Source organism: Oryctolagus cuniculus, chromosome 7 (genome assembly GCF_051225735.1).
Source record: "Oryctolagus cuniculus isolate XC-2025 breed Fujian yellow rabbit chromosome 7, ASM5122573v1, whole genome shotgun sequence".
In the NCBI taxonomy this organism is placed as follows: Eukaryota; Metazoa; Chordata; class Mammalia; order Lagomorpha; family Leporidae; genus Oryctolagus; species Oryctolagus cuniculus.
This window is the reverse complement of record NC_142873.1, coordinates 8,363,113-8,379,456: the sequence shown is the minus strand read 5'-3', so window position 1 is coordinate 8,379,456 and position 16,344 is coordinate 8,363,113. Positions and strand designations below refer to the sequence as shown.

Here is a 16,344-nt window from a genome sequence, read left to right as displayed (position 1 = left end):
CTTGAGTCGCCACCCTAGCCCCAAGACACCCATACTCCTTGTGTAACACAAGATATGATATACATTTAACCACCCGCCCTTCTCTTGGGTCTTACACTTTGTGTTTCTTTCTCATGTCTATGCCGATAATGGTTTTCCTCCTGTCAATATGCCTATTGTTGATTTATTTCAGAAACTGAAATTAACAAACTGGGGCAGGCACTTGGCACAGCAGTTAAGAAGCCACTTGAGAAACCCACATGGGCCGGCGCTGTGGCGTAGCAGGTAAAGCCACCACCTGCAGTGCTGGCATCCCATGTGGGCGTCAGTTTGAGTCCTGGCTGCTCCACTTTCAATCCAGCTCTCTGCTATGGCCTGGGAAGCAGTGGAGGATGGCCCAAGTCCTTGGGCCCCTGCGCCCACGTGGGAGACCTGGAGGAAGCTTCTGGCTCCTGGCTTCTGATCATCTCAGCTCAGGCCATTGCAGCCAGTTGGGGACTGAACCAGTGGGTGGAAGACCTCTCTCAATCAATCTCTCTCTCTCCCTCCCTCTCTCTCATTCTCTCTCGTTTTCTTTCAAATAAATAAATAAATCTTAAAAAGAAAAAAGAAAAACCCCACATACCATATCAAAATGCTTGGTTTGTGTCCTGGCTCCTTGGCTTCAAAACTACTTCCTGCTAATGTGCACCCTGGGAAGCAGAAGATAATGGCTCAGGTAGTTGAGCTCCTGGCACCCATATGGGAGAATGGATTGAGTTCTGGGCTCCTGGCTTTGGTCTGGCCTAGCCTTGGCTATTATGGGTATTTGGGGAGTAAACCAGCAGATAGAAGATCTCTGCCTCTTTCAAATTAAAGTAAAAAATAAAAGTGTTTAAATACATAAAATTATCAAGTCTTCAAAGGGAAAAGAGAAAATTTAAACCTCCCCTACAGTCTCCTCTCTCCTCTAAGACTCTAATATATCTGCCTCCCAGCCACACCAGAACAGAATCTAAGACATAAATTTCATCTCAAGTGTCATCTTTACACAGTTTGTCAGCCTAGTCAAGAGCTATTCTATACAAAACACCTCAGATGAATGCCAAAAAGCTGAAGCAAACTCAGTGACTCAACGGATGCTTATGTTAAGGGTCTGGCTTAAGGGCTACTTTGGGTATATTATGTAAGTAAGCCTACTTCTTGGCAAAGGCTAACTGAAATATAGCAGCCTTGATATCCCTTACAATTTATTCCAATAGATTTAACTAGCAATTTTCTTATAAAGATTTATTTTATTTGAAGGCAAAGTTATACAGAGAAAGAGAGAGAGAGAAAAGAGAGATCGATCGATCTATCGATCTATCCACTGGTTCACCCCTTAAATGGCCAAACAGCTGGAGCTGGGACAGTCTGGAGCCAGGAGCTTCTTCATGGTCCATGGATGCAGGGGCCCACGCACTTGGGCCATCTGCCGCTGCTGTTCGAGGTGCATCAGCTGGCAGCTGAATCAGAAGTGGAACAACAAGGACTCAAACTGGTACCCAATAGGATGCTGGCACTGCAGGCAGCGGTCTTACCTGCTATGCCACATTGCAAGCCCCTAAATTAGCAATTTTTAAATCAGGCAATAGAGAAATCTTTACATGGTAACTCAGATATATAAGGGCAATTTCTTTTTTTTTTTTTTTTTTTTTTTGACAGGCAGAGTGGACAGTGAGAGAGAGAGACAGAGAGAAAGGTCTTCCTTTGCCGTTGGTTCACCCTCCAATGGCCGCCGCGGCCGGCGCGCTGCGGCCTGCGCACCGCGCTGATCCGATGGCAGGAGCCAGGAGCCAGGTGCTTTTCCTGGTCTCCCATGGGGTGCAGGACCCAAGCACCTGGGCCATCCTCCACTGCACTCCCTGGCCACAGCAGAGGGCTGGCCTGGAAGAGGGGCAACCGGGACAGAATCCGGCGCCCCGACCGGGACTAGAACCCGGTGTGCCGGCGCCGCTAGGCGGAGGATTAGCCTAGTGAGCCGCGGCGCCGGCCAGGGCAATTTCTTTTTAAAACTTTTTTTTTGTTTTAAAGGCAGACACACACACACACACACACACACACACACGGAGAGAGATCAATCTTTCATCTACTGGTTCACTCATAAATGCCTACAATTGCCAGGGCTGGGTCAGGCCAAAGCTGGGAACTGGGAACTCAATCCAGGTCTCCCATGTAAATGGCAGGGACCCAAGCACTTGAGCCATCATCTGCTACCTCCCAGGGTGCACATCAGCAGGAAGCTGGAATCTGGAGCAGAGCTGGACTTGAAACTGTGCCATCCAAGCGGCATCTTAACCACTGCACCAAATGCCTGCCTCAACTGGTTATTTCTTCATAGTCATTAAAAGTGTATTTGAAAGAACATTCAAATTCATTTGAACCATGAAACTACTGAGACCGACTTTTGTTAAATTTATTTTGGAAGCTTATGGGAAAACAAAACCCCATAACTAATGACCACCTACCCTGTGAAAGAATTACTGAATTCACAGGAGTCAGCGCTTCTCTTATGTCTTGTAGGTTTGTTCTGTAAAGTGAAATTCTTGATCTAAATTTCATCTTGTAGGTTCCAACACTCTTAAAAGGACTGTTCTAAGGGTGGTGATGTAGGGACACCTATAGACAGAAGAAGAGAAAAGGCCAATATAGACCAACATGTAGACAAATGGAGGGGAGAAAAGGAAAAGCAGTGAGAGCTGTAAAGCGGGGTGGGGGTTCTCACAGGAAGAGACAACGTCTATGAGCTATCTATGGATGCAAAAGTGGGACACGGTGCATCCATTAGTATTCTGCCCATGGCTACTGAGAACCAAGTCCCAGCTACTCTCAGCCTCAGTCTGTATTTTTAAATCCTAAAAATAGGCTTTAGGGGCTAGTGGTGCAATCCACCAGGTTTAGCTGTGGCCTCTGATGCCGGTATCTGCTATCATAGCACTGGATTGAGTGTTGACTGCTCTGCTCCCAATCTAGCTCCCTGCTAAAGTGCCTAGGAAGGCAAAAGAAGATGTCCCAAGTATTCGGGTCCCTGTCACCCATATGGGAGATTAGAGTGGAATTCCAGGCTCCTGGCTTTGGCCTGGCCCAGACCCAGCTATTGTTGCCGTTTGAGAAGTGAACCACAGGATGAAAGAACTCTACCTCTGTCACTCTGCCTTTCAAATAAATACCAAAAAAAAAAAAAAAAAAAAAAACCAAAAAAACTTTACAAACAAAAGTCTGCACAAAGAACATTCCTCAGGTGTATCATCAGAAACATCTCAAGTTTTTAAGGATTATTTTAAGTAAGACTCAGAATTACTATTAGGTACTTGCTGCATTTAACCAGCACATCCTTTCTGTACCCCAGTTATACAGAAGGACCCTTTCTTTGTATTTTATGTCTGTTTGTTGATATAATCTAAATGACTTTCAATGTTGATCTACTAGGTTAAAAAAAGTGGAATTTCATCTTTGAAGGTAATATATGTCAGAAACTTTATGAACACTTGAGAACCTTATAAGAAAGGCAAAGATCACCCAACATAACTACTAAAGTTCAGTTCTCAGGCATAGTTCACCCCTTAAGACTCACCAAAAGCACCAGAGAACTGCCATTGAAGAGAAAACTGGGTGGCAAGCCACCATTCTGTCCTAACTCCTCCAGCCTGCATAACACAGCAGTCATTCTCAAGAGCAGCCCCACTGTTGTAATGCAGGTGCCAGCATCTCCCGAAGAATTATAATCTCAGAGCATCAGAGAATTCGCAACAGACAGAAACAAGACCAGAAACCCTGGGAAGCGGTAGGCCTTTGGTGCAACGGTTAAGACACCAGCTGGAACGCCTAGAAGCACTATAAATGTGTAGGAATTTCCTACAAGAAACCACAATCAAAAGAGAAAGCATACCAAGGAGATCTGTGTATACAAGAAATGTAGAGAAATTTTAATAAAAGCTGAGCTTTGAATACAAGAAATCATACTAGAAATTAATAAAGGCATAGAACCCTTCAACTCAACTTTTGAACTTAGCACTGAAGATTTCATACAAAGGCAGAAACTAAAATATCCTAAATTATGGGAGGAAGGGAAAGGGGCGTGGCAGAGGGAAGGGAGAGAGGCACTGTGTAAGAGTTTTAAGGATGTATCAACAATGGCTGATGTAGATGTTCAGACTACTCATCACTCTGCTTCTCTGTAATCACCGCAACTAATGTTGGCAATGTTATTACTGTGTTTTCTCCTAACCACCGAGAGGGAAAGGCTACTTCCTGCCTGGAGGGGAGAACTGCTAACTCCTGGTATTGTGTGAGAGGGGTCAGCGTAAACAGAAGCTCCCACATTTAGCCATGCTGCTTGGGCCAATGAGCAAACGCAGACTGAGGATTTCTGTACCGCTAGCTATGGAAAACCAGGACAAAGTGTTGAGACCAGAGGTAGCAAAGAAAACTGTCAGGGCACATACACACACACAAGCACATGACTGGCTGAGCTGAAGGTTGTCCCAGGCCCCACAGTCAAGTACAGACACTAAAGAACACTCCTCTGTTTAGAGCTACTCTCCAAAGAACAAGAGCTGACAGGAGAGGCGAAGGGGAGAAGAGCTTTTAGGAAGTAAAATCACCTGGAGAACAAGGGAAGGAGGCTGAAGAGAGAAGGGAAACAGATGACTCCTAGGTTTCTCACTTGCATTAAAATGGATAGATGGTGCCAATCACTTAGACAGGGAGACTTAAATATAACAGAGAGCGAAGTTTTAAAATTATTCCTACTAGTTTTTTTTTTTTAAGATTTATTTGAAAGTTAGAGTTACACAGAGAAAGAGAGGCAGAGAGGAAGAGGTCTTCAATCTGCTGGTTCACTCCCCAATTGGCCACAATGGCTGGAGCTGAGCCAATCCGAAGCCAGGAGACAGGAGCTTCTTCCAGGTCTCCCACACCGGTACAGGAGCCCAAGGAACTTGGGCCATCTTCTACTGCTTTCCCAGGCCACAACAGAGAGCTGGATTGGAAGTGGAGCAGCCAGGTCTCAAACTGGTGCCTATATGGGATGCCGCACTGCAGGTGATGGCTTTACCCGCTACGCCACAGCGCCGGCCCTCCTACTAGTTTTCTAAAATGACTGATGAACTTTCCTTTAATTCTGAAATCTTTCCCTGGGAAACATGTTTTCATTTCTTCACTACTATTAAGAAATGAAGCACCGAAATCTGTTCATTTCTGTGGTAATTTCAAGAGCACTACAGGGGAAGACAAAACCAGATTTAGCATTATGTTTGATTTCAATCTGCTCTTATAGATGCGGATTTAGGGGACAGGTATGCAGCAGGGCACACGTGATGGCCCAGCAGTTAAGGTGCCATGTGGGGTACCCACATCCCATACTGCAGTGCCTGGGTCAAATTCAGGCCCTCTGCGTCTGACCCAGAAGTGTGCCCCAGCCAGCAGCAGCAGATGGCTCAAGTTCTTGGGTCCCTGCCATTCATGTGGGAGACTTGGATGGAGCTCCAGGTTCTTGGCTTCCTCAAGGTGCAGCCTTGGCTGCTGCGGCCAGCTGGGGAGTGAACCAGCAGATGGAAGATCTCTCTGCCTGCCTTTCAAATAAAGCGAAAATAAAGAAAGAAAAAATTCCTTTTAAAAGATGTGATTTTATCTGACCAGTATTCTATTGATGACTAAGGACAGTCTTTGTATAAATAAAAACAATTTTGATTCATCAGAGGTAAAGCAAGTTTGTACAGTGATTAAAAGCTTGGGATTTTTTTCCTAAGCATTTTTTGAGGCTCACAGTACGACAGACATCGTAGACTGTAGATAAGCAGCTCTCTATAGTTTCTTCCTACAAGTCAAGCACAACTTTACATAGAGCAAGTTTAGCTAAATTCTGCTAAACATGATGGATCTCACAACACAGAATTCCATAAACTGCTAAGAATTACCAGGTTCTATTTCAGAAATGAATAACTTAGATACCTCAGAAACTGCCTCTATTATAGAAAACTGAGACGGCATGGTTTCATCACCAATCTCCAACAAAAATTACTATGCTGCATAGTTGGATTCAAAATATATATTCTTTAACCCGCTGAGCCACAGCCCTGGCCCCAAAATATATATTCTTTAAAGTCAAATTCAGTACAGATTTCAGAAAATACGAATAAACCACCTGAAATATACATGGATATAGGCACACACATAAAAATGAGCTTTGATTTACACAGCTTTCGTGTAAATTGACTAAAGATCTTTTAAACAGTTTAAAAAAGTGTATTGTACTGTTTTTAAAGTTAGATATATGGGGGATTTCAAAAAGTTCACTAAAAATGCAATTTTGGTGCAAAAAATGTTCAAATTCATGCATACTTTTTTCAAATATGCATTTGTCATGAACCTTTCAAAGACTCCTCGTATAACACATTGAACACTGGTACAATGGACAGAAACGTTAAATAAATGTATTACTTCTAGGCTCAGAGATAATTGCTATATTTGCATCTGAGGTTTGGAGTGGGCACTGTGGCACAGTGGGTGAAGTTGCTGACTGTGATGCCCACATCCCACATCAGAGGGCCTGGAATCAAGACCCAGCCCCTCTGCTTCTGATCCAGCTTCCTGCTAATAAGCCTGGGAGGCAGCAGAAGATGGTTCAAGTACTTGAATCCTTGTTTCCCACATGGGAGACCGGATGGGGTTCCTACCTCCTGGTTTGGGGCTGGCCCAAGTCTCAGCCCACTGCAGGCATTTGGGGAGTAAACCACTGGAGAGAACACGGATCTCTCTCTGTCATTCTGCCTCTCAAGTAAATAAAAATTAATGAACATTTAAAAATGAGATTTAATTCTAACAACTAGAATCCCTTCATCCTTCAGTGAAGGTAAAATTCTAACTACATTTTTAAGGAGACGGACACCACTTTATGCTAACAAATAAAACTAATATATTAGACAGGTTGATAATAATGGCTTAAACAATCTTGAGACATCAGCAGCACAAGTTTTTTTTTTTTTTTTTTTTTTTATTTATTTATTGACAGGCAGAGTGGACAGTGAGAGAGAGAGACAGAGAGAAAGGTCTTCCTTTGCCGTTGGTTCACCCTCCAATGGCCGCCGCGGCCAGCGCGCTGCGGCCTGCACACCGCGCTGATCCGATGGCAGGAGCCAGGAGCCAGGTGCTTTTCCTGGTCTCCCATGGGGTGCAGGGCCCAAGCACCTGGGCCATCCTCCACTGCACTCCCTGGCCACAGCAGAGAGCTGGCCTGGAAGAGGGGCAACCGGGACAGAATCCGGCGCCCCGACCGGGACTAGAACCCGGTGTGCCGGCGCCGCTAGGCGGAGGATTAGCCTAGAGAGCCACGGCGCCGGCCTACAGCACAAGTTTTGACATAATATTAACTGTACAACCAATCTGGAAGTGTTTAATAAATGTAAAGATGTTTGTGCTCCCTAATTCCATGATTAATACACTAAAACGAGGGCCAGTGTTGTGATGTGGGGGTAAAGGCACCACCTGCAGTGCTAGCATCCCATATGGGCACCAGCTCATTCCTTAGTTGCTCCACTTCCAATCCAGCTCCCTACTAATGGCCTGGGAAAAGCAGCGAAGGATGGCCCAAGTGCTTGGGCCCCTGCCACCCACATGGGAGAACTGGAAGAAGCTCCTGGCTCCTGGCTTGGCCTAGCCCAGCCCTGGCCATTACAGTCATCTGGGGAGTGAGTCAACAGATGGAAGATTTCTCTGTATCTCCCTCTCTCTCTCTGTTAACTGACCTACAAATCAATAAATAAATCTTGTATTTATCAATACAGATGTTAGGGAACAATGTGGAATATAAAAAGCAAGCTAAAAAAGACAAAAACAATAGGATTTACTTAAAAACTTTAAGACGTGCAATAGCACATAGTGCTAAGAGATACCTATAATTACAGAAAAAATAATCCGAATGGACAGCATATACAGACCAAGAGTGCATAGTAGTGCCCTGGTGAGGAGGATGCAGAGGGGCTTCACTACTGGCTAAGCAAGGATTTTCACTTCTAGTTTTTCAGGCCTTGCTGCATGTCTTCAACATTTCATACAAAATTTAAAATAAACTTTTTTCCCTGCCAGATGTCAAAGTCCTGTTTATGCTGGCCAGATTTACACGAATCTTGGTAATTACATGAGACTGTGTACGGAACAAGAGTATCTTGGTGCTACATTATTGCTTCCAGGAGAGTTAAGTTGTCATTAAAAAAAAAAAAAAAAAAAACAAAAAACAAAAAAACCCTCTCTCATGGAACCTTTACTAGACACCATGTTAATTTTCTCCTCTAAATACTGAGGTCCCACGATGTGCCAGACAGATAAAATGGTAAGCAGTATCAGTCTCTACCCTCATCTAGCTTAAAAAACAGAGACAGGCCATCAACATTCAAATCAGCGCACTATCAACATCACTACACCTGGTCAATCACACCTTCCTTCTTTAAAAGGCTTCCTGGATTCCCACCCTACACTGGCTTTCCTCCTCAATCACTGGCTGCTGTCTTGGCCATTGTTCCCTTCTTTTCTTTATCCATTTTCACTTTCTCGATAATCTCATCCACATTCTAAGTGCCTTCTCTACACTGACATGTCCCAAATTTACAAGCACCTATGCCAGTACAGGTTGAGCAACTCTAATGTGAAAATCCAAAACGCTCCAGAATCCAAATCTTTTTGAACACCAACATGATACCACAAGTGAAGTTCCACCCCTTGACCTCAAGATGATTGGGCAGTCAAAACACGAGTCCACTAAAAACACTGTACCGAATTACCTTCAGGCTGTGTGTATGGGTCTATATGAAACATAAATGACTTTTATGTTTAGATTTGGACCCCATCCCCAAAACATCTCACTATAAATATTCCAAAATCCAAAACAAATCCAAAGGCAGAAACACTTCCCAAGCTTTTCTGGAAAGGAATACTCAAACTGTTACTCAGTATTCTCCTTAGATGTCTAAAAGGCATGTAAAATTGTGTATGTCCAAAGACAAACTCCTCTTGCCTCAAAACCTCTTCCTCCACCCTGTCTCTACAAAGCTGCACTCACTGCACATCATTCTGTGCCCAGCAGCCCCACGGTAGTACAACCTGTCTTGGTCCTCCATTTCAGAGACGATCAACTTCACTGCCTGCTGTCAGGTGAGAAGCACTGACATCATCCTTAACTCCTCCTGCACATGAGCAGGCTCTGATAACTTCACTATCTCCTCTACTGCCACGCTGATCCAAGCCATCCGCAGCTCTCCCCTGGTCGCCTGGATGCCGTCCTTGGTACCGCCTCCCTACGCTTGCTTCCCCACATACCCTGGTCAGCAGTCAGAAAGAGCTGACTCAAAATCCTTCCATGGCTTCCCATCTTTTCCAAAGTAATGACCTCCTAGCCCCCACGGCACCTAGCTCTCACTCTACCTCTCATCTTCTGGTGCGTGCCCTCCTGTGCTCATACATCTGTGGCTCCCTGGTTTCCGCCTGGCTGTTCCCTCTGCCTGGAACAGTCTTTCTCTCAAACACTGGTTTGGCTTTCCCTCCCCGCTCCTTCAGGTCTTTGCTTAGATGCTGCCCTCTCAGGGAAACTTCTGATCACACTCTCCGGAATGGCAACTCTCGCGACCCCTACTCCCTGTTTCATGTTACTGCTGACATTGTCTAGCTCACCTGACCCACACGGGGGACCCACAGGAACTGGGACTTTAGTTCTGCTCACTGTTGTATCTCCAGCAACCTAGCTAGTGCCCTGCATACAACAGGCACCCGGTAAACTCTTGTTGAAGCACACCACAAACGTGAAACTGCAACTTTAAGACTAGTGAAGGGGCTGGTGCTATGGCACAGCGGGTTGAAGCCCTGGTCTGAAGTGCCAGCATTCCCTGTGGGCACTGGTTCAAGACCCAGCTACTCCACTTCTGATCCAGCTCTCTGCTATGGCCTGGGAAAGCAGCAGAGGATGGCCCAAGTTCTTGGGCCCCTGCACCTGCCTGGGAGACCCGGAAGAAGCTCCTGTCTCCTGGCTTCAGATCGGTGCAGCTCCGGCCGTTGTGGCCATCTGGGGAGTGAACCATCAGACGGAAGACCCCTCTCTCTCTCTCTGCCTCTCCTCTCTCTGTGTAACTCTGACTTTCAAATAAAAAAAATAAATAAATAATTAAAAAAAAAAAAAAAGACTAGTGGCTGGCACCGCAGCTCAATAGGCTAATCCTCCGCCTTGCAGTGCCAGCACACCAGGTTCTAGTCCTGGTTGGGGCGCCGGATTCTGTCCCGGTTGCCCCTCTTCCAGGCCAGCTCTCTGCTGTGGCCCGGGAGTACAGTGGAGGATGGCCCAAGTGCTTGGACCCTGCACCCCATGGGAGACCAGGAGAAGCACCTGGCTCCTGGCTTTGAATCAGCGCGATGTGCCAGCCACAGCTTGCCGGCCGTGGCGGCCATTAGAGGGTGAACCAACCGCAAAGGAAAGACCTTTCTCTCTGTCTCTCTCTCTCACTGTCCACTCTGCCTGTCAAAAAAAAATAAAAAATAAAAAAATAAAAATAAGAATAGTGAAGAAATTAGAGAGCTGGGAGAGTCTACACCACAGAAAAGCAAACAATAAAACCTTACTTGAGAAAGTCAAACCTGATCTGAAAACAGAAAGATGAGTGGAGTTAAGCAGTGCGTGCACAGGCTCAGAGGAGAAGGCCAGTGTAGCTAGATGAGGACACAGAAAAGGCTTACGGCAAGGATGGAGAAGCTAGGAAGGGGCACAAGGCTATGAAGAGACTTCTAGACCGTGTTAGTGTGCAGATTCATTCTTTAGAACAACAGGATGCTGCTGCAAGGTGCACAGAAGCAGGCTTACATTCTGAAAAGATGACCACATCGGTGGGGTTACATGCTGAAAAGATGACCACATCGGTGGGGTGGAACAGAGTTCAGAGGGTCGGAGGGAACGCAGATGGGTCAGGAAATAGAGTATTACAGTAACTCAGCTGAGAGAAGCCAGTATCTTCGACTGGGATGCTGGGAACGGATACAGATTAGACAAGTAAGATACCAAGAGGTTTAAAAAATATGGGATTGATGTCAGGGAATTTGAAATTTCACTTCTAAATTTCACAAAGTACTGTTAGATGCCTCAGGGGAACACAAATTCCTTTAGATGTAAAGTCTGTCTTTGAAGGCAGTATTGTCCAAGTCTTTCATGTACAAGCCCCTAGCCACAAATGACTACTGAGCACTGGAAATGCAGCTATTCCAAATAAAGATGTATTGTAAGTAAAATATATAATATTGGATTTCAAAGAATGTAAAAACATCTCAGTACTTTTTTATACTGTTTACAAGGTGAATATAAGTTTTGGATGTAGCCAAGTTAAATGAAATCATCTTAACTGATTTTATCGGTTTCTTTTTACTTTATAATACAGCTATTAGAAGATATAAATGGCTTACATTTTATTTCCCTTATACATTACTACTCTCATATGAAACAGCAACATAATTGTTATAGTTTATTCAAAAGGAAAAAATACATCTAAGAAGACCATAGAATTTCAGGACTAAGAAAATGTAATTTTGGTTAAGAATTCAATTTCTTTGGTTTTGTGCTGGGAGGTAAGAAAATGAATATTACACGTTGTTGTTTTTTGCCATTTAGACACAAAAGCCATTTTCTATTTGTGCAGTATTTTTTAAAATATTTATTTGAAAGGGAGAATTATAGAGAGGCAGAGGCAGAGAGAGAGACAGAGAAAGAGATCTCTTCCGTCCCTTGGTTCACACCCCAGTTGGTCACAATGGCAGAGCTCTGCTGATCCAAAGCCAGGAGCCAGAAGCTTCTTGCGGGTCTCCTACATGAGTGCAAGGGCCCAAGGACTTGGGTCATCTTCTATGGCTTTCCCAGGCCATAGCAGAGAGCTGGATCGGAAGTGGAGCAGCCAGGACCCAAATCAGTGCCCATATAGGATTGCTGGCACTGCAGGAAGCAGCTTTGACCAATATACGCCACAGTGCCAGCCCCTTGCGCACTACTTATAGAGTACATTGTTTCTCTTCTTCTATTGCTAATTCAATGGTTCTACTATAGAGGACCCCCAGCGGTACAGGGAAAAAGTAAGGGAATCTGGAATTGTGGAAATGACAGACTCAAGGTCACTGAGGCCTACTGCCTCATTTTACAAATGACAAACTTCAGATACTAAGATATTAAGTAACTTGCATGAAAGTCACAGTAGGAATGCTGTCTATATCACATACAAAATAGACGGAAACCTGCTATGGGTTTCAGGGCCACCATGCATTTCACATACCAGAACTAATACACTATATAAAGTGGTTTCAAAAATTGGCAGAAAAAAATGGAATTAAAAGTAAGATTATTTTAGTGCAAAAACTTTTGGAACTTTTTTTAATAATAGTACAGATTTCCCATGAACTTTATAAAACATCATTATATTTTGCTGCCAAAATAACTAAAAAAGTGGGGTGGACATTTGGTGCAGCAGTTAAGACAGTTCTTCAGGGAACCAGTGTTGCAGCACACAGGGTTAAGCCACCGTCTGCCATCTTGGCAGCTCCACTTCCAATCCAGCTTGCTGCTAATGCTTCTGGGAAAGCAGTGGAAGAAGGTCGAAGTGCTGGGGTCCCTACAACCACCAGGGAGACCTGGAAGCAGCTCCTGGCTCCTGGCCCTGCCCTGGCTGTTGCTGCCATCTGGGGAGTGAACCAGCAGATGGATGATCTTTGTGTCTCTCTCCCCCTAACTCTTTCAAATAAATAAATAAATATTAAAAAAAAAAAAAAAGATGCTTCTTCAGATGCCTGCATCCCGTAACAGAGTGTCCAGGGTCAAGTCCCCAGCTTTCTGCTAGTGTGCACCTGGGAGGCAGCAGGCAACACCTTAAGTACTTGAGTCCCTGGCACCCATGCAGGGGACCTAGACTGAGCTGCTGGCTCTCAGCTTCAGCCTGGCCCAGACCCAGCTATTGTAGACATTTGGGGAATTAACTAGAGGATCAATCTCTGTCTCATTGCCTCTGTCACTCTGCTTTTTAAATTAATCCATTCATTAACAATGAAGTATCGATGTTATGGTACTGAATTTCAGGATTATCATTTACTCTGGGGGTTCAGAAGCTTACTTATATTCGTACTTGGTAAGAGCAGAAAAAGTATCAGTTTTTAGAATTTGAAGCCCAGTTCCAACACTTAACTGTTAGAAGGGCAATTCTCACTCTTCTCCTCTCAGTCAGAGACAAGATCACGCCCGGGTTGTGAAAATGACAGGAATGCTAAAGCATTCAACACACAAGTACACACCCCTCTCCAAATCCTTAATACAGTCATTATACAAAGTTATAAATGAAGAGATTATCGAAGTGAGTTGTAAAAACTCAGTTTCTAATTTTTCACTTCATATTACAAAGGTTCAAAGTCACGAGTAAATCACTCAACCCAAGTCCATCCCTCCTTCCCACAGAGTGATGAAGCCACCAAACAGGAGTCAAAATGACCCAGGGATGTGTGGCTATGGATGACACATGGAGTTCTAAGGCCTGAGTGGACAGGCAAGTTAGATCAACCACTTCAAACATTTCAAAATTAATATGAAGTACAATTTGACATTTTAAAAACTTTAACTGGGCACACTATAATTGACCATTTTCCTCACTGAAAAGTAACACTCTTAAAAACTACTTACATCTGGTTGAATAGCTTTAAATACTGGAACATCCATTAGTGTTATCTGACCCTGGAATACAAAGGGAAACGTGAAGTGTGACTTAGAAAGCTGCCTCTAAGAGCCTACAGTTTCTCTTACCTTGCCCACCTCATCCCTCTGCTGGCTCCACCCTTGTGCTACTCTCCCCAACAATTCCTACATGCAGCTTTTTGTTCATCATCCCCTCCACTGAGCCCACAGATGCACTACCTCCACAGCGCCGATATGTGAACTGTGTGCAAAGGACAGAGAAGGGGAAGGCTCAACACTTACCGCATATTCTTCTGGTGTGACCTTAAGAACATCAAATACCACAGCATCAAAGCTTTTCTTCAGTTCGGAACCTTTGTCACTCAATGACTCAGAGCTGCTACTTTTCTGTTAAATTGAAAGAGAACACAGTCAATTTAATTCTGTGTCACAGTCAATGTCACAGAAACCGAACAGGCCACAAAAACCACAAAGCCAACAGGTCAGAAGCGCTGCAGAGAAGCCGAGTGGAGCAGGTTGCTCTCCTGGAAATGGACTGGATGAAAGGACAGGCAAAAACCTGCTCTCAAGTTTTAGGCTCTTAAATCACTGTCTTGTATGTTTCCTCATGCTGCCACCCTATCATTTCTTACAGAAATAAGACTTTGACAACTTCACTGATTCTCAAATGGAATAAAGAAGAGTCTGGGGAAAAGGATATTTATAAACTATTTTAATAATTTTTACAACCAATTTTATTAAGAAAAAGGCAAGCAACTATTTTAACAGAAAATATTCAGAATCCCATTAACTAAAGAGCTGTATAATCCAATTGCGTTTTTTTTTTTTTTTTAAGATTTATTTATTTATTTGAAAGTCAGAGATACAGAGAGAGAGGGAGTCATATAGAGAGAAAGAGATGTTCCATCCCTGGTCAACTCCCCAGATGACTGCAATGGCCAGGCCAAAGCCAGTCAGGAATAAGGAGCTTTACCCACATGGGTGCAGGGACTCAAAACAATTGGGCCACCTTCTGCTGCTTCTCCCACACCATCAGCAGGGAGCTAGACTGGAAGTGGAACAGCCAAGACACGAATCGGGGCCCACATGAGATGTCAGTGTCACAGACAACGGCTTTACCACTACACAACAACAGCCCCCTTTTGTATTTCTGAAGCAATGTCTGTGATTAGTTAACTAATATTGCTCATCCTGCTACTTTACAAACTTAAGTGCTTTCTGCTCTAAGGTTACTGTTAATTTTAAATCTGCTGTTGCTACATGTAGAACAAACGGTGATTTGAGGCTCTGAAAATCTTAGTATTGTTAAATTTCTTTTCTTTTCTTTCTTTTTTTTTTTTTTTTCCACAGGCAGAGTGGACAGTGAGAGAGACAGAGAGAAAGGTCTCCTTTTGCCATTGGTTCACCCTCCAATGGCCGCCACGGCCAGCACGCTGCGGCCGGCGCACCGCGCTGATCTGATGGCAGGAGCCAGGTGCTTCTCCTGGTCTCCCATGGGGTGCAGAGCCCAAGCACTGGGGCCATCCTCCACTGCACTCCCTGGCCATAGCAGAGAGCTGGCCTGGAAGAGGGGCAACCGGGACAGAATCCGGCGCCCCTACCAGGACTAGAACCCAGTGTGCCGGCACTGCAAGGCGGAGGATTAGCCTAGTGAGCCGCGGTGCCAGCCCACTATTGTTAAATTTCTACTTCATCTGTGCTACACATACAAATATATTCTGCATCAAAAGCTGAGTTCTTATCCTCAGTACATGAACAATTAGAACAGCTCTACCAAAACAGTGGCAGGTCATCAGGCTACAAAAAGTTAATGGCACAAAAAAGTAACCGAAGTTTCAATTTCTAGAGCAACTGAAATTAAACTGGATAACTGAAATAAAACTGGATAAATTGAAATAAAACTGGAGTTTCACGAACCTGCCAGCATGCCCCATTTTAATTTTCACCCTTTCAGCAGCAGCTAAATATCAAGCATGGACTCATTATCATTTACAAAGGGAAGGATGCCATTCATTTTGGAAAATTCTCAACATTATTTCAAACATTTCTTTGGTTCTTTTCTCTCTTCCTATATTCCCATTATGCCGCTTATCATTGTCCCACAGGTGTTGGCAATTGTTTTTTTTTTTTTTTTTTAAATCTGATCTTCCCTTTGTATTTCAGTTTGGGAAGTTCTATTACAAAGTCACTGATGCTTTCTGTGGTTTTCTACGGTCATCAGTCTTTTGATGAGTTCATCAATGGCATTCTTCATTTCTGTAAACAATGTGTTTAATTCAAGCATTTCAATATCCCTGCATACATTATCCATCTGTATTTGCATGTTGCCTACGTTTTTGTAAAAAAGAGTTCTTGGCATATTCATGATGGCAATTTAAATCCCCAATCTAATAATTATAAAATCCCTGTGGTATCTGAGTCTGGCTCTGTTGCTTAATTTACCTTTTCTTTTTTTTAAACATTATTTATTTGAAAGACATAGTTACAGAGAGAGAGGTTTTCCATCTGCTGGTTCACTCTTCAACTGCACTGATCCAAAGCCAGGAGCTTCTTCCGGGTCTCCCACATGAGTGCAGGAGCCCAAGGACTTGGGCCATCTTCTACTGCTTTCCCAGGCCACAGCAGAGAGCTGGATCGGAAGTGGAGCAGCTGGG

At 44.1% G+C, this 16,344-nt stretch overlaps 1 protein-coding gene across 11 annotated transcripts in view; it reads right to left on the bottom strand.

Moving 5' to 3' along the window:
* RALGPS2 (Ral GEF with PH domain and SH3 binding motif 2) overlaps positions 1 to 16,344 on the bottom strand; it is a 169,550-nt gene that overhangs the window by 101,688 nt on the left and 51,518 nt on the right. For 9 of the 11 annotated variants that reach the window (XM_070077192.2, XM_070077183.2, XM_070077193.2 and 6 more), the window contains 2 exons: positions 13,973 to 14,077; positions 13,679 to 13,729 (listed from right to left, as the gene is read on the bottom strand). In XM_070077192.2, coding sequence (XP_069933293.2) covers positions 13,679 to 13,729; positions 13,973 to 14,077 — 156 coding nt within the window. Of the gene's footprint in view, positions 1 to 2,465; positions 2,617 to 13,678; positions 13,730 to 13,972; positions 14,078 to 16,344 lie in introns of those variants that run through there. The other 2 variants (XM_089299449.1, XM_089299448.1) reach the window with 2 other exon arrangements.